We start from the raw sequence: 18,696 nt of genomic DNA, 5'->3' as shown, positions 1-18,696 counted from the left end.
CTCACTTCTGTTGCTTGATTTGATTAACCACTGTAGACAGTATTTCAAGCAAATATACATCCTGGGTCTTTGATGTGTTAGAACAGGAAGCTAAAGATTTTACTTTTTGCTTTTATTCATTTATTTAAATGCCTATGAAGCCTAACAAGTCCTTGCAAGTGACGACAGAAAATAATCCTCATTTCCAACCATAGTCCGATCTCTTTTTGCAGTGTCAAAGACATCATTTCCACACCCTTGCATTCATGAAATGATAGCTGGCTCTAGACCCAAGATCTGTATTGCTGTTCAAAACCTCTAAAAACCAGTACCTACATACACTGAGACAATTCTTTTTTGATTAACATTTGCTACAGAGGTTAGAGGTCCTTCTTTTCTAAAACAAACAAACAAGACCAAACTTCAAACTTTTGCTTTTTTAAAGGCTTACACCTGAAACCAGGATTCGGAGCAGAATGCTGCTGACTTGCCATGCAGGTTACTGCTTGCTCAAAGTCACCAGAGACCTGGGACTGGCATGGGGAGCTGACTGGGTGCTGGGGGTGGGGTTCAGTGCCTGGTTCACTAACAGGTTAAACTCCTCACTCTACAGAGAGAGAGTGATAAATGTCTTAACATGCAGTTGTGTTAAGAGTTTTATTTGTTGGGTTTATTATTTATGTTATGTAGAAGGCAAAATTGTGCTAACAGTGAATGCAGCAAACTATTTGAAAAAAATCCCTATTTAATAATAAAAACTATTTAATAATAATCAATTGCTAAATCTTTATTGCTCTTGACAAGGAAATGTCATATAAAATAATAATAAAGAATAACAACAAAAACATCACACTAGTCCAAGTCTAGTGACTCTGTGGATAAGTGTGTGTGAGCTGCTGCCATCCCATTTAGATGAGGCAGAAATAATTTTTTCACAGGGAATCTATTTGCTGTTGCATGTATACAGTTACAATAGTTCATGCTCATATTAAATACAGTCAAAGATTCAAATCATGAGGTAACAGGTAATTCCCAGAAGACAAGAGTTCAGGATCCATCCAGAATTCCTAATGTAGCATCTCAGGTGCGCGTCACTTGTGAGAAAAGTAGCTCCACCAACTTGCTTATCAAACTTGTTGTGTAGAAGGAGCAGTTGGCTTAAATGTTGGGGGACGAGAGGTAAAAGTGCTCGTTTCAGACAGAGGATAAACTGAGGAGCTGCATCAATGCTCAGTGCAACATAAGGATTATTTGGAACTATTAATGTTGCTCGTGCAAAGTTACTTTAGTGGCAAAAAGATCGAACTGGAAATTAGTATAATGTTTACAATCTTTGGCATCTGAACAGACACCAGACCACCAGCGACACATCTACAGTAGGTTTAGGGGCAGGATTACACCCAAACACAAAAGCTTTCAGCAGAAAACCTGTGATACCAAAATAGATGTATGACATATTCTAGTTTCTGAAAAGTTGCCTATTTAGAAAGTGGCTAAAAACACCCCAACCTTAATGGTTTGCTAATGCCATGGTGGTTATTACGAGGTGCACATTTGTACCTGAATGATTCTTAAGACCTGCGTTACAGTTCAAGTTTGATAAAATACACAATCAGAGCTTTAATTTCGTAATGCGAAGGTTTAGAAATGCTCCTTTGACACTGCGATACAAGCCCTTTGTTCTCCCTTTCACAGGCCATGTGAGAACCATTTACTTTGGCAAACGCCATCCTATTCATTTAGAAAGCCTCTGTTAATTATGGCAATATGCAGTCGATTATAAGATGTAGTTCATGTTGGTACATTACAGCCAGTCAGGGCAGAGCGTCAGTCTGCTGAATTTAACAGCATATTGTCTCTAAGAAATATCACATAATGAAATTTATAATCTCCTGCTGCTGCAAATGAAGACACAGTCAATAAAAATAAATGTGGGAGCATAATTCCCTGTTTTATGAGAACGCTTTCGCATGCACATTTTTATTCTCGTAGGACACGGTGACAGCAGCCTACCATTCTCTCCACTTCTTTCATTTCCCTTCTTTCGTCTTATCTGTCCGAACATTTTTTCCCCTCTTTCTGTTCCTGTCTGCCTTCATCTCCGTCTCTCCTCCCCCCTCCGCTCCCCCCTTTCACCGCCTGTTATCTCTGCCATGCAGTTGACTGCTTCTGTCCTCTGGGTGTCAGCATTCGCCTTATCCTTCATTCAGCCACACAGCTTTGTGTGAACCCGTCACCACATTTTTCTGCCCGAGTTTCATGTTTTCCTGATTATTGCCTCCTGTCCTCTTGTCTCTGTCTTTCTTAACATCTTCACTCCCGCTCTCTGACCCCCACCCTGCAGCTGCCTACTTGTTTCCTCAACAGCTGTCAACATATTTCTATTTTTTTCCTTTCCATCATAGCTCTGTGCATACATGCACATACTTACTCAATCAATAAGTCTGCAGTAACTGTAGCCATAAGAGCTTTATGTGTGTGTGTGTGTGTGTGTGTGTGTGTGTGTGTGTGTGTGTGTGTGTGTGTGTGGTTAGTGGCAGCTATTGATGATTTCAAAGGTGCAGAAACTGGAGCTGTAACAGGAGATGCCCATCCACTTATCCCATCACTCCAAATAGGAGGTGAAGGTGACTTTCAGGAAGTTCATTATGGACCCAGCAAAAGCGCATGATTCACATGCACGGAACTGCACGGCCACCGATACCCCCCAACACACACACACGAGTGCAATGAAGGGGAACGTGTGTGTTTTTGGAGACAAGTGAAGGTCAAAATAAAGAGAATGTTTTGGAAGGAGGGGCGAGTTTAAGGAATACAGAGGTGAGTTGGACTCTGCAATCAGTCCTGCTACCAGGGAGCGTGCTGACAAAAGACCCCATCTGAATTATTGAGAATATAATGAAATGTCCTTGCAGAGGGAGAAAGACAACACTGCATTACTCTCCTCCCATCGAACCCACATCCCCAACCGCACCCCATCCCCTCCTCACCCTTTCTGACTCTGATTACTGGGAAGAAAAGGGAAAAAGGAAAAAGAAAAGAAAGTTCACAGTCTTGTCATTTCTTCCATTTTCCCCCTGAAAAAGAATGAATCTTATCTGTAAATGGACCCACCCCCCTCTTTTTCTCTTGCCTTGACAAAGCCTTCATTCGACAGAAAAAACGCGCCGGTCCCCTGCTCCAAACTGCAGTTCATGTTTCTCTATATTCATGAAGCATATTTGTTCACAATAAACCCAAAATGATTCAGGAGAGTAGCTGAAGGTTATTATGTTTCACAAGGCTGGCTTTAGTCCCCCAAAAAGAAGGACTTTGAGAAAAAAAGTGAGCGTTTGGTTCTCGTGTATATCTACTCTTTGTTCAGCAGGGACACATACCAGATGTCTAAATACCCAAGCTCTGTCAGCTTTATTTCTTTCATTTAGCAACTAATAACAAAGATTTTTTAGCACAATTAAAAGCCAAAAATCATCTATTAGAAAAGGTTTGGGAAGCGTTAGGGAGCGTATCAATGAAGCCTTCAAGTGCACTTGTAGTTTTTAGTTAAATATGTATATTTTCCTAATCCTGTGTGGTTTGTTGGTCACCTGGTAGATCAATCATTGAGTCAGTACTCTTGTTGGATTTGGTGTAAATGTACCGGCAAATAAAAATGAAAAAATAATGACTTTGACAGGGAACTTATTTAGGGGGATCAAATAGCAAGGTCAGGGAACAGAATTTCAGGGAGCTACGAGGTGCTCATATGAATTTTATATGAGGTCAGAGGTTTGCTCCAGTGTAAAAAGAACTTGGAGACACAAATAAAGGTTAATAGATTGTCTCCTGAGATGATCTATCAAAAAAAATAACAAATATGTAGTTTTATTCTTTAAAAACCAAAGCTCAAGGTTGCTATAACGGCAGGAATTGATGCGTTTACTGGGGAGTGTTTTGAGACACAGATTAATGCACAGTGAAGTGCAGTGTGGCTTACACAATACTGTGGAGCTCTGTGACACAGAGAAATAAGATTATGTATCGGGATTTGGTATATATGCAGTACTTGTTAGTAGATAAATTCATTGTTGCTTTGGCTCCTTTGATTACTTTTGTTGGCGATAAGAAAACTACAGAATGTTATCCTTGAGTAGGACAGCATGCTGTATGAATCAGGCTCACTCTGTATCTCACTTTTTATTCCTCTTTGAATTCTGTTTTCTTCATTACTCCTTTTTCTTTCCTTACTTCAAATATGACATGTTGTCTCAGGCGTTCATGCGATAACAGCCCTAGATGACGGCAACATCTCGTTGTCATGGTAATGACATTCCCCTTCTGGTGACTGGACTGGCACTAACACACAATGGCAGCTCTCTTAGTCTAGCCTTCTTTTTTTTGCAGCATTTGCCACCTACTTTACACAGAAGTGCACTAAAAACCTCCACAGAACACACTTAAACTGATTACATGTCATCACATGAAAGGGGTCAGCCGAACCCAACAGAGAGCATTACGTGTTCAAGTGGACAAAATGCCATGTTAGCTCGTCCTGTGGAATGTCATCAAGTGTCATGATTTGAGGTGTCTGTTCTGCCATTTCCTGTTATACCGTGTAATCCCTGCTTTAATAGGTTACCATCACATTTTTAGCTAACCTGTGTCCTGTGAGTTAATTACTCAGCCCAGGATAAACACTCCTCTGTTCCACACAAACCCTTTAGCCATTTTCTGCAATTCTGTGCTTTGGTCATTTTCTAGCATTTTCTATTCCTGTTTGGGATGTCTTTGAATATTGTTATTTTGTTGTGTTCCTAGTCTAGTTCTTGTGACCTTTTGCCCTTTTTTGAACCTTGCTGGAATCACCTTTAGCTCATTGCACTACAGATTTACACACTGGAGCTGGTCCCTGGTAAAGTGTGTCCTGTGTTTGGGTCCTAATCACTCTGAAGTTATTACACAAAAACATCAGTATCTGATTGTGCTCATGTGCTCAGTCAAGTTTATGTATTTTTATTCCTTCTTTTTCTAAGGCCTTTAATGTTTCTGCTCTTGTTAAAGTGCACATACACTTATGACTATATGTATCCAGAACTGCTGTTTAGTTACCTAAGTAGTCGTAGTAGTAGTATTCTGTTAAATTTATTAACCGGATGGAGAGTTTCTAATGGTCCACTGGACCATTTCTGAATTAACTCATTTAAGACTTTAGTCAGTTTAAATGAAGAAAAGCCTTTGAGCTAGTTTGGGCAGATCTGGAGCTACACACAAAAATGCTTCACTCTCCTCACATCATGTTACCAAACACCCCCTTCCAATTTGGAGTCCTATTTATGCTTTAAATTTTCCATCACTTCTTCTGACATATTAATGTCATGGTTGACCTGCATTGCTCCACGCTGTCTCAACCCCTCCACCACCCGAGCATCCACCTGTAGCCTTCAGGGATGTTTACTCATCACACCCCAGTTTCTGTATATATCATATTTACAGAGTGATGAGCTTGAAGCTAAAAAGCAAACTAACTTCATTTTTCTGCTCTAATAAAACGTGAATTGTGTGACTTTATCATTGCTTGACAAACAAACTCATTCCAAAGCAGTGCAGCTTTCCAAAAGTAGTTAAGAAAACGTATGATACATAAGAATCATAAAGACAGCAACTTTTAACCCAACTCTTTATTTATAAACTATAAATAATAGAATGAAAATGACGTGCTATTTGTGTAGACTTGGCAATTTAAAGAAAAGCTGCATTAGTTATGTACTATCATTCATGTATAAGGTACAAACACACAAAGTGCTTGTGAACAATGGTAATAGATATAAGCTGTGACATGCCCTGAAGTAAGAGTACAGTCAAATTTCTTTTGCTGTCTCCACAGATAAATGGAAAATCCAAATGAATGGGTAACTGTACATCCAGTTTTCACCTTCTTCTTCTTTTTTTTTTTATCAACGGTCTTTGTAGTTATCATCAAATGTTCAAGACAATAGTGTACCTCCTGTGCAGACTATAACAGCAGTGCCTTAGTGGATGCTGCCCCAGTGACAAGCAGTTGTAGTTCTCATTGAAAAAAAAAAATTCTGAAAAGCTGTTTCAGCTGTTTTAAACCGAGGATAACGTATCTCTCATTTTCTGTGCTTTATGGAGTAAGCACATTCTTACTCCAGAGACACGTGTGGTATGGATCTATAAGATCTTATTTCTAATTCTATCTATGCATTAAATATCCTAAATTGTTTTTCATCCTTCACACAACCCCATATCACGTAGATGCAGATCATTTTGTCCCCAGTACTCAGATACATCCCAGTATGAGTTAAAATCTTCTCTTTTTCCTTTCTATTGAGAATCACCTTTGTGTCACATTACACTTTGTGTTCTTCAAGATGAATCCCTCTAAGTGGTTAAGTTCTGGTCTGGTGTCACCAGTCATATTTGTTTATTTATGAGGAACCCCATTAGCTTCCACAACAGTGGTTGCTAGTCTTCCTGGGGCCCAAACCATCAAATACCACCAAATAAAACGTTACACAATGAGTTGGATGCAAATTGTCCACATAATTTGGCTCTTAGATCCACAATAAGGTTTTACAATTCTGAAAATGTAAACATGTGAATATTAAAAATTATATAAAAAAGCAAAAAACCCCAAAACAAAACACTCAAACAAAATACACAATTTCCATTACAAGTGACATTACCCTCTACAATTTTTACAAATAAATTAAAAACTGCCTAAATAGGCATATTGATGTGGGTATCAAAAATGCAGTCTCCACACGGTGTCTTATTTTGGAAATTGACTGAGTGCTGTGTGCATTCCTGGTCTGATTTCCTGGCTAGCTAATCTGCTCCATGCAGGTTGTCACAGCAACCTCAAAGACTCTAAGCAAAGCAGCACTTGTGGGATTGCTTCTTAAATGAGCTGAGGCATGTCATGTGGAGTCCAGATCACTGCTTTAAGTGGCTATGCTCAGTTTCTTTCAGTTTGCCTTGCAGTTTGTCATTGTGGCTCATATACATGAATTAATGTTTACCATAGTAACAGAATGGTAGCCCTGCTTGTAATGTGTATTATTTCATGTGTCACACAACTCCCACTCAAATAACCTGAAGGGGGGTAAATGTAGCATGTTAACATGCACAGAAGAATCAGCATGTTGGCTCAGGGAGTTGGAATGGTTTTATTACTGATTGGCTGCACTCCAAATCTTAGGACATGGTCCTCAGCAGGAAAAGGGTGGAGTGCCCACTTCAGGTCAGGGATGAGTTCCTGCCCAAAGTGGAGGAGTTCAAGTACCTCTGTGTCTTGTTCATGAGTGATGGGAGAACGGAGCAGGAGATCGACAGATGGACTGGTGCTGCAGCTGCAGTGATGCAGTTGCTGTACCGGTCCATCGTGGTGAAGAGAGAGCTGAGTGTAAAAGTGAAACTCTCAATTTACCGGTCGATCTACGTCCCTACTCTCACCTATGGTCACAAGCTGTGGGTAGTGACTGAAAGAACAAGATCATCGATGCAAGCGGTGAAAATGGGCTTCATCCGAAGGGTGGCTGGCCTCTCCCTTAGAGATAGGGTGAGAAGTGCAGCCATCCGGGAGGGGCTCAGAGTAGAGCCGCTGCTCCTCCACGTTGAAAGGAGTCAGTTGAGTTGGTTCGGTCATTTGACAAGGGCACCTCCTGGGTGAGGTGTTCCGGGCATGTCCCACTGGGTTAAGGCCCTGGGGCCGACCCAGGAATTACTTGCTGGCCTGGTAACACTTTGGTGTTCCCCCGGACAAGCTGGAGGAGGTGACTGGGGAGAGGGAGGCTGCACTGAGTTGAGTTGAGATGTTTTAAGTTGTGTTCCAGTACATACTGTGAACTGCACTGAACTGGTTATCCACTGAATGAGTGCAGTCACATGATCAAATCCAGTTTCACAGCCATAAGTGAACACTTGGACCCCACCAGGTCAGTCTGCTGACAGCAAACAGATATTGACTGTGATCGCTGGTGCTGCTAATTTCATCTCTGAAGGGAAAGGAAATCATTTACACTTTTTTCACTGCAATTTGTCTCCTTCAATCCATAAAGTTTGACTCATAACACTGTCATGGTGAGATGACACACAGCTGTAGAGGAATCGAGGTGTGTGTGCATGTGTGTGTGTATATTTGACTCTTTCGACTGAATCAAGCGCTCTCCACAGTGCCCTCCCTCATTCAGGGCCTCACCCTAAAGGAAACTGATTTGCAAGTAATTAAAAACGTGTGTGTCTGGATGTTGGCCAACTTCATGTTCTATTCATGCAGATTAATACATATTTGCCATCGCCTGAGGGGGCTGAAAGGCATCTGTCTGTGACGTTAAACATTTATGAGCATGCAGGACACACACAGTGAGAGAAAGAGAGACAGAGATATTCTGACAGTGCTCTGCCTGCTCCTCCTCAGATCAGCACACATCTTAATGGAGCACATTAAATCAGAATGGCCAAACAGGGAATTTCAGAGTGACAATGGCATTCATCATATCTCTGTTTTAGAGGAAAAAATCTCCCCTCAGATCCTCCTTAGCTGCTAGATATCATCAGTCTGATGCAGGTTACTTTTTTGTGTGCTAAATTGTGTTTTTTAATGCTGTGGCCCCTTTTGGATAAACCAGATCCTTCATGTGTATATGGATAGTTTGGTAACTAATTCTTGGACATCAGACCCTTGACAGATGGTGACAGTGACTCTTATTTCCATTGCACTGTGGTCTAATGATGGAGGACGTGTATCTACACCTGCCTGCTATATGTTCTCCCCATATGTCTGATGAATGCCAAGGCACAGTGTCCAAAAGAGATCCACACAGACTTGCAGTGCAGGAGTGCTTCAGGCAGGCAAAACTTTGCCCAAACGTGTGTGTCCTGTACGACATAGCCTTGTCAACACATATCGTCTGCAGTGGCCGGTCCAGGCTTCTTTTGTGTAATGTAAAATCCTAACCTGTATCAGTCATACTTTGTTCCTATTGGCTCACTCTCTAGTTTTATGTTCACTTCATGACTAAATTGCCGTCTCTGTCTTCAGGATTTTTCCAGTGTGACTTTTTGTGGACGTGCTACTCAATACTGGACTGCACTTGGACTTTGAAATTAACCTTCTTGCCCACTCAAGAGTTTGCCTACCTGTTATTCATGCAACTCATTATTCATGTAAAGCTCAAACTCTTGTGCCTGGGTCCATCCACCTTGAGTTCACTATGACAAATGAACTTCTCAAACTAGCAACATGGACTTTATGTAGAAGAGAGCAAGGTCTGATCCTCTGCTTTACCTCCTAACCTTTGTTTCCCTTCAACTCACCTTACAGTTGAGATAAAAAACTAAAAAACAAATTGAGACCTGGGGAGATCTTCACAAAAGATTATTTTGCCTGTCACCTTTGTGAACATGGCTTATGAAACTTGGACCCTGGAACTTTCTAGGGAGGATTGTTTTTCAGTTGGCTGTCCAACTTGGTGTGCTGCAATATCCTGAAGATGCTTGGACGTCAGTAGTTTATGTGTTTTGTGCATTCGTATCCCAGGATGTCAGTTAATGTTGTTTTGTCAGATGTCGCCTGTATCTCCCTATATCAGACAAAATGATGGCCCTGTTTGGTGCCTTCAAGAGCCTTTCAACTTTAGGTACAAAACTTGGTTAGATCTGGGGAATGGTTGTTGTTTCAGTAAAATCTGCTCCTTCACAATAGTAGCAGTAATAGCAGTTTTGTCTCTATACATTTTTTTTCCTTTAAGCACCATTAAAATAAGGAAAAGCCAACCGAGCCAGAGAATGGATGGCTACATTCTTTGTTCAAGAAACATCAGGTTTGCTGTTATTTTTAATATAAAGAAGAGAGGAAGTGAGTGCTCTGTTTACACCTTCATTATACTCCTACCTAGAGGCCTAGTAGTGATTTTATCTGTTCTCAACAACCTACAGTGCTGCTCATATTACACATACAAATATATAGATAAATGAAAGAACACTGTCAGCTGTTTCAGTATTAATTAATAACATTTATTGTTCTTGCTGTGAGTTGAAGGGAAACAAAGGTTAGGAGGTAAAGCAGAGGATCAGACCTTGCTCTCTTCTACATAAAGTCCATGTTGCTAGTTTGAGAAGTTCATTTGTCATAGTGAACTCAAGGTGGATGGACCCAGGCACAAGAGTTTGAGCTTTACATGAATAATGAGTTACATGAATAACAGGTAGGCAAACTCTTGAGTGGGCAAGAAGGTTAATTTCAAAGTCCAAGTGCAGTCCAGTATTGAGTAGCACGTCCACAAAAAGTCACACTGGAAAAATCCTGAAGACAGAGACGGCAATTTAGTCATGAAGTGAACATAAAACTAGAGAGTGAAGCTTAACATTACAACTGCAACTTAACAATCTGGCGAAGGTAGATGGAAGAAACCACTGTGATGAAAGATGACAATCCTGATCACTGTCACTCCTTCTAGCAACCGAACCAAATACTTTCCTAGGGGCTAGGCTAGAGGTTACAGGAATCTATCTAACAGCAGGCAAAACAGCAGGTTCTTTCAGATATTTCACATTAATCCCTAATTGTTAATCAATCAATGATAGAAAAACCTTTGCTCTGCTCCAGAATCAATTAGAGCCTGCAGGGCTTGCATGTTTTGACCAAAACAAACGTTTGCTAGTAACTGTAAACTTGGTGGGGGATTTGCCTTAGCTCTGCCTGTCGGTACAGCTACAGTTTCTGATGGGTGTGCTCTTTTTTGTTTGACTGGTCAAGTTGCAACAAAGTGAACGGTCTTTACAACTACTGCTCCCTGGAAAGGGGAAAATTTCTTGGGGACCAAGCATCCTGCAAAGGAGGTGGTGAAGGCTTCAGTAGAAGTTGTGGTTGGAGGTTGATGTGAAGTATTGTCAGCAGCTGGAGGTTGCAGAAGAGCTCTGATTTGGGCAATGGGCTTTTGGAACGTCCTGAAATATATTCTTTTTGCATTGGATATAGTTCTTGTTTATGTCAGCTAAGCATTATTCCCTGGTTAGTGCTAGCATTTTGAACTGTTGTTGTGTCTGCAGAACCTTAGCCTGTCAGAACCTGTCTGTGAAGGTTCTCAGTCATCCAGGTTATTGTAGTCTAAGGAGCTTGGAAAGAAAAGTGTCTGCACTTCTTTAAGTGGCTTGAAAAGCAGCTTGAGGTAGTAATACAAAGGATAACTATTCTGACAGGTAATCACTGTTGCAACTCTATGAACTCTTAAGTATTAGAAATAGACAGAATTTTAGAAATTACTTTAAAAGCTAAAGGTTATAGTAACCACCTTAACACTGTGTAGAAATGTAACAAGGTTAATTGCTGATTCTAACAGCGCCCGTCTCGATCCTAGCTCATTTTCACGTGTTTTGATGTCATTTTATATTATGTTTCGTGTTTAAGTCCTTTTTGGTAGTCTTAAGTTGATTCTCTAGTGTCTAGGTTGTTCCTGTTTAGATTTGGATTATTTAGGATTCCCCCTTGTGTCTTTGCCCTCTGTGTCGTCCTCTGTGAGGCTCTGATTATATTTATTGTGAGTTCTTGTGTTTCCCTTGTGTTTCATTTGGTGTTCCCTGCCTGTCATGATATCAGTGCTTCCCCAGTCATGTCTCTGTCTATCTGCAACTCTCTGTGTGTTCCCATTACTTCCTGTTTTACTTTGGTAGTCTCCTGTCTGTGTGCACCTTGTTTTGCTTTGTTTCTCTTATTTTGAAGGTATCTTGTCTCGTGTGTTATGTTTAGCTTTGCGTCCTCTGTCTCGTTGTGTGTAATCTGCCCCAGTTGTGTTCCCCATGACTTTCCTGTTCTCTCGTCATTCCCTGTGTATTTAAACCTTTTTCTTTTCTTCTGTCCAGCATTGCGATCTTCCTCATACCTGTCTGTGTGTTCTGTCTGCCAAGCCTATTTTGTATCTTCAAGTTTAGTAGATTTTTTTCCTAGTGTTCAGCATTAAAGCTGCTTTTTGAGTTACTTTTCACATCCTGGACTCTGCATTTGGTCCTCCATTCCTGCCTGCCACGCACAGTTTATGACAGAAAAATTCAAAAATTCAAAATTCTACATACATGCAAACCTTGTCATCACAGTATGCTTGACTGACCTAACTCTTGGAATGTAGGCTTCCCAGTATGAGGTAGGGCTGTGTTAGCATCATTATGGCATACATTTTGCATCTGTTTTTATTTGTCATTTTTTTAAGATTGGAGATGTTCAGCTCCAAGCTGTGTTTCTTCCTACACACTATATGCCTTGGCAGCTCTTCAAAACTGAAGCTTTGCACAGAGGATTGTAGGATTTGAAGATCACTCTCCATTAGATGAGCTCAAAAACACATGGCATTACAAGTGAAAAACACTGCTGCTAAGTTAACACACAGTAAGTAACCACTACTGTCTGTGTGTCTCCAGGTGGCTGGAGTGTGTGGGGCCAATGGGCACAGTGCAGCAGCGAGTGTGGTGGAGGGATCCAAACCCGGATTCGGACCTGTCGGTCACCTCCGGAGGAGTCGTACCTGTGTGAGGGCATAGTGGAGGAGGGCCGGCCCTGCAACTCGCAGTCCTGCACTGGTAAGCTCCTTATTCTTCGTGTTCATTTTTCTATGTCTGTCAGTGAGGGTGCTTTAAGCTCTGTGGGTAAATACAAGTATGTGGTGTGTCCAAACTGTGCTTTTACAACTACTTTTTCTTTACCTTTCCTTTCTTAACATCTTGTTCATGTGCTTATGTATCCATTCTCTGTAAGTCAGAGTTGTGACTTAAAGAGTGCATGTTGGAAAGGGGACTTTGATCGATGAAAAATAAGAATGACATGGTCAGGTTTTTAGGCAGTATGTCAACATCATTAGCCCACAAATGACTAAAGGGACATGAAAACAACATCAGAGTTCTGTTTTATTGAAGCCATTTACCAAGAGCTGCAATGTTTCACTGGTTAGAGCTTTCTTTATTTGTACAGAACTGGCGGTGCATGACTGACAGCTAAAAAATCAGATTACACTCATTACTGTTGATGTTATTGCATGTCTTTTCTATTTAGTTATGCCATCACAAGGAACATTATACAACAGCTGACAATATAAAGAGACTACTGCGCACACACACAGCACACTAACACAGACAGCACAACACAAGTCCCAAGTTTGGCTGATGCTGTTCTGGGTGACCAATCACGTCACGGTTGTGTCCCAAATATAAGGCATTAATGAAGGAGCTCTGGTTGCTAACCCCCGCCCCTCCTTCCCCCGGCCTTGCCTCACCCCCCTTTAGGCAAAGGTCGCCATCTCTCTCGCAGCCAATCGCTTCGCTCGGTGGACAGCCGCAAGCGTGATGACGCAGACAAGCCCCGCAGTGGACAGCAGAGTTCTCAGACAGGTAAGACAACGGGACGCAGAGGGATCCCATGCATCAGTCACTGCGGCAGCTTGGGTGATAGCAGCATATCACACAAAAAACATGACACCCACAATAGAGAGAGTTGCATTCACTTACAGCACATCTATCAAAATCTCCCACAGTAGTGCCTCGTCCGCAATGGACTAATTCCAACACGGACCCTGCCTGAACATGGTAAAATTGTATTTTTGTGAAATTATGGCAGGACATGGTCCCCTGTCTGTAAAACAACACATCAAATGAAGTCTTCCTTCTAAGTGATACTCCACCCAAAAGTTCAACAAATTTGGATCTTATTCATGCTTTATTTGTGAGGAAGACAAATTTCATTTCTGTCCTTAACCCTTTCATGCACGAATTATGACAACCTCAATCAGGATTTTTTTTCTTAAGTATTTTTATTCATCTTTAGGCATGAAAAAAAGATTTTTGAACTTCATTTTTTTTTAAACATGTACTTTTCAAAAAGTTTTGTACATGTCCACTTAGGTGGACAACATACGTTTTGACTTGTGAATTTGACAAACGAATGAACAATATACGCTGTGTGTTGTGTTTATGTGCAAGTATACCATCAACACTGACACAAATACAAGAAAACAGCCTTTGAATAGCTGTCCACTGTAGTGACCACTATGCGTGAAAGGGTTAAAATATAGAGCTGGAGAGTAGCCTAGCTGAGCAGTGTTGGATAGAGTTCCATGTAAAAATAGCAGGTTGCATTACAAGATTATTGCCATTTACAAGCCCATCTGTTATGTTATGGTTTACATTTTCCTCCTGGTGTAATGACTTTATTTCATTGGATAGTCAGTTTTCATTTCTTCCTCCCACACAATGGGGCAACAGCGAACAAGGAAACACTGTAACATATTTATTTACTATATATTAAAAAATAATATATTTAATTGGTTGCTTATTTGAACATTCAACTAAATCGCATTATTACAATGCGTAATCCTACTTTGTCATAGTTATACACCCACCACTGTAGCATAGCTTATAAAATTAGAAGTCAGTGGCAGACACACAGTATTTAATTACTATGGTGGAAGTATTTCCCCACGAATTCCAAACATACACGGTGACATTAATATGATATTGTAACCACAAACCTTCAGAAGGTTCCTGCACTCCTGGAAGCTGCTCTGGAACATAACTACATAACAAATGTTTAGATTTAACTGGATCTCAACTCTCACTGCTAAACTGGGCTAATCACCTCCAGAGTCCACCTGTGGCTGGGGTTGTTGAACCCTGACCAAGCTGTCACAGGGCAAAAGACATGGCACACCCTGGACCACAGCTATTGGTCTTTGGAAAACAAGACAACATACAAAGCCACTGAGATCTGTTGAAGATACGGGGGTAAAATTTACAGCAAAGATAGGTTTTGAGTGGAGTATTACTTTTATTTGCTAATTGATTCCCTACTTCCTGTTTACTTCTTTCCCTGCTTCCCACCTGAGACTGCCCACTTTTCCCTTATTGGTAAAGTGACCCACTGAAGAGGCAGTCGTGGGCAGTGAAAAAATCGCTGACATATCCAGAGTCATGGGCATTAATTTCCACTGGAAGTCGATGCCAAGGATATGACATCAGAAACTCAGCGAAGGAAAAGACCAGCAGCAGACCAAAAGCTGGGGCCCATTTCAGGGGCTGTCTCCACTGAAGGACAACATTTGGGAACTTGTGTAGAGCCTTAGAAATTTAACTTGGACAGGAAAATTTCACTTTCTTGTCTCTATTCTGTAGTGGATTTGAAGACTGACTAGGCACCATTATCTTTGTCTGCTAAAGAAAGGACATTTATCAACACCTTTGGAACAGATTCATATACTAGTCAGGAAAAATTACGCCTTTAATGGAGGCAGCCCTTAAATGCAGCACAGCGAGAATGTACCCTTTATCAGAGCACAACCCTTCCTCTTTTGGCCACAGAGGCTAGATCCTGCATGATAATTAGTTATGGTCCTGTCCTTTCCTTTCGCTCCTCTTTTTTCCCCTATCCTCCTTTACCCATCCCTTCCTCCTCAGTAGACTCAGCTTCAGGTGAGGAGTGGTCATCGTGGAGTGTGTGTTCTGCCACATGTGGGGAGGGCTGGCAGAGTCGCACTCGTTTCTGTGTGTCCTCCTCCTACAGCACCCAGTGTAGTGGGCCACTGAGAGAGCAGAGACCTTGCAACAACTCTGCTGTTTGTCCAGGTAAGCTCCCACCCCCCACCCCAAAATCCCTCCTACTGCCTCCCTGTGCTCACCCAGCCCTCTCCAGGACCCTGCCTCACCCTTACGAGACCCACATGATTCAGCGCCACAGTTGCAGCAAGTCTGTGGCCTATGGGACAATGTACACCTCACTTCACAAGCATGACTGGGTTTGCGGTTTTAGAGATTTTAGGATATTCTCACACTCTCATACAACCAGAGCAGACATACTGGGAGACTCCTAAACTTTGAAAGTACAGTGACCACATTGAATTAGCACAGATTATCCCAGATAACTGCCCACGGTTCACTGTGGCAGTGAAGGTATTGTGTTGTCTTGGTGTTTGTCTGTCTATAAATCATACGCTAGCTGCTCTGATTGCAGTGCACGGAGCGTGGGACGAATGGTCACCATGGAGTCTGTGTTCATCTACCTGTGGCCGAGGTTACAGGTCTCGAACACGAACCTGCACCCCTCCGCAGTTTGGGGGAGATCCATGTGAAGGGCCAGAGAAACAGACCAAATTCTGCAATATAGCAGTCTGTCCGGGTAAGGACCTCAGATGTGATTTGATTTCTGAAGATTTTCATGGTAATGTTAATAATGATTTAGGCCACTTATTAGATTATTTAACATCATGCCAAACCCCCACCCACTTGCACTTATGTACAGTGGGGCATAAAACATACAAATTTAACAATCACTCCCACCTCACACAGCAGTAAGCCAAGTGTGGGGAGGTGAAGAATAAGAAGAATTCAGGTTATCTTTATTCCTTAAGCAAAAAATGTAGTTGCTGTATCTGCATGTTTGTGAGTGTGAACATGACATTATCTTACATGTGCACAAAGGTCTGACTGTTTCAAAAGTCTGCGACTATGAACGCTACTGGGCATGCTGTTTTAGAGTTCTGAGCACAACCCTGGAAACACAAAACTAGTTTACCTAAAACATACTTAACCTGTACTTTGTCTGTTCAAGCAGCTATAAGATGCTCCAGTAGAAAAAATCATGTTAATGTGAAAAGTCTGCTCAAGAATTGGAACGGTACAACTCTATTTATGGTAAATGGCCTGTATTTATATAGCGCTTTACTAGTCCCTAAGAACCCCAAAGCGCTTTACATATCCAGTCATCCACCCATTCACACACACATTCACACACTGGTGATGGCAAGCTACATTGTAGCCACAGCCACCCTGGGGCGCACTGACAGAGGCGATTATAAAATGTGTTTGTTGTATTTTGAGTGTTATAGTATTTCAAACAGATAGCGTTCTCTTTTGTTCTGTTTTCTTGTTGCTGTGGTGACCTTGGCCTCTCTCAGTGGATGGCGTCTGGAATGAGTGGTCCAGCTGGAGCTCCTGCTCTGCCTCCTGTTCTAATGGAACCATGCAGAGAACCAGGGAGTGTAATGGCCCCTCATATGGGGGTGCTGAGTGCAGAGGCGAGTGGCTGGAGACTGTCGACTGCTTCCTTGGAGAGTGTCCAGGTAAGAGAGCCAGATGCTAAGTTGAAGAAAGATAGTTACTTAACTCCACATTTACTACAAATTACACAGACCTTCAGATTACTAGCATTGCATTTTATAGTATTTCGTAATGACCTAAATTCAGAATATTTGATTTCCTTTTCTCACTTCTTTAATAAAATTTGGGTTTTTTTTATTGGAGAGCTTATTTTCAACTCCATGTTTTTATTATGAGGCTATACTAGGTTATCATTGTGACAGAAGAACAACAGCATGAGTGAAAGTAAAGATTGACAAGACAGCAGTGTGACCTGCTGTGATGTACAGTTTGGAGATGGTAGAACTAACAAAAATACATGAGGATAAGCTGGAAGTGGCAGAGTTGAAGAAACCCAGATTTGTATTGGGAGTGATCCAGATGCACAGGGTTAGAGTGAGGACATCAGAGATACAGCTCAGGTTAAGTGCTTTTGAGACATAATTGGTGAAGCAAGGCTGAGATTGTTTGGACATGTGGAGAGAAGGGATAGTGTATATAAAAGATGTTGAATATGGAGCTCCCAGGCAAGAGGAAGACCACTGAGAAGATTCATGGATGTAGTGAAAGAGGACCTGCAGAGGGATTAGTGGGAAAGATGAGGATGCTAGGGACAGGGCGAGATGGAGGTGGACAATCCACCATGGCGATCTCTTTTTCAGCCAACTGTGCTGAATGAGATTTCATAAATATAAAAACAGAACATTGTGGTCCGCATAATGGTTAAATTCACTTCATTGATAGCAAATGTGTAAAATTTACATGTTCCTGTTGTATTTCATTATCATTATTCACTCATTCTCTTAGTGGATGGCAAGTGGCAGACCTGGTCCTTGTGGTCGGGTTGTTCTAAAACCTGCGGAGGGGGGAGTCAGCAGAGAAACCGGATTTGTTATGGGCCCTTTTTTGGAGGGCAGCCTTGTCCTGGAGAGCGGGAAGAGGTCCGCAGCTGTAACAAAAAGAGATGCCCAGGTCAGTGGGTGGGCGCAGTTTGCTCCACTACATCAAAGACTGAAAAGTGCACTACTTAGACAGTCTACCTCCTGGTTATGTGATTAATACAATTGCATGACACACTTTGATGTTTCTCTGGTAACAGAACCACATGAAATATGTGGAGAAGACAACTACTCTAATGTTGTGTGGAAGATGACTCCAGCTGGAGATACAGCAGCAGTACGCTGTCCTCCCAATGCCATGGGTGAGCTCTTCCTGCATGTAGAAAGATTACATTTGCATGTCCTGTAAAAGCATGATGTAACAAGGGCTCACCAAATAATTGAAGGTTAATCCTCATGTGTTTCCCCATACAGGGCTTATCCTTCGCCGCTGCACCCTGGATGAGGAGGGCATTGCCTACTGGGAGAATCCCACTTATATGAAGTGCATTTCTAATGACTATCGCAGTATACAGACTTTAGTGAGTCTAAATAACTTGCAAAAGATGCATATGAAGATATTGCAATGTTTTAGCTGTGTCTGGGTAAAAATGTATGACACATGGCATACATGTTAATTCTTTTTTTTCATTAAGTCTAAGTTACATTGAACTGTTATTATGCTGTGTTATCACTTTTGAAAAAAAGACATGGATACTGCTCCTGT

At 41.5% G+C, this 18,696-nt stretch overlaps 1 protein-coding gene across 10 annotated transcripts in view; it reads left to right on the top strand.

Moving 5' to 3' along the window:
* adgrb1a (adhesion G protein-coupled receptor B1a) overlaps positions 1 to 18,696 on the top strand; it is a 208,475-nt gene that overhangs the window by 86,089 nt on the left and 103,690 nt on the right. For 6 of the 10 annotated variants that reach the window (XM_026184580.1, XM_026184583.1, XM_026184575.1 and 3 more), the window contains 8 exons: positions 12,394 to 12,552; positions 13,252 to 13,356; positions 15,415 to 15,582; positions 15,968 to 16,132; positions 16,911 to 17,075; positions 17,899 to 18,063; positions 18,191 to 18,292; positions 18,405 to 18,511. In XM_026184580.1, coding sequence (XP_026040365.1) covers positions 12,394 to 12,552; positions 13,252 to 13,356; positions 15,415 to 15,582; positions 15,968 to 16,132; positions 16,911 to 17,075; positions 17,899 to 18,063; positions 18,191 to 18,292; positions 18,405 to 18,511 — 1,136 coding nt within the window. The remainder of the gene's footprint in view (positions 1 to 12,393; positions 12,553 to 13,251; positions 13,357 to 15,414; positions 15,583 to 15,967; positions 16,133 to 16,910; positions 17,076 to 17,898; positions 18,064 to 18,190; positions 18,293 to 18,404; positions 18,512 to 18,696) is intronic. The other 4 variants (XM_026184584.1, XM_026184578.1, XM_026184581.1 and 1 more) reach the window with 3 other exon arrangements.

Source organism: Astatotilapia calliptera, chromosome 11 (genome assembly GCF_900246225.1).
Source record: "Astatotilapia calliptera chromosome 11, fAstCal1.2, whole genome shotgun sequence".
NCBI lineage: Eukaryota > Metazoa > Chordata > Actinopteri > Cichliformes > Cichlidae > Astatotilapia > Astatotilapia calliptera.
This window is presented reverse-complemented; position numbering and strand designations above follow the sequence as displayed.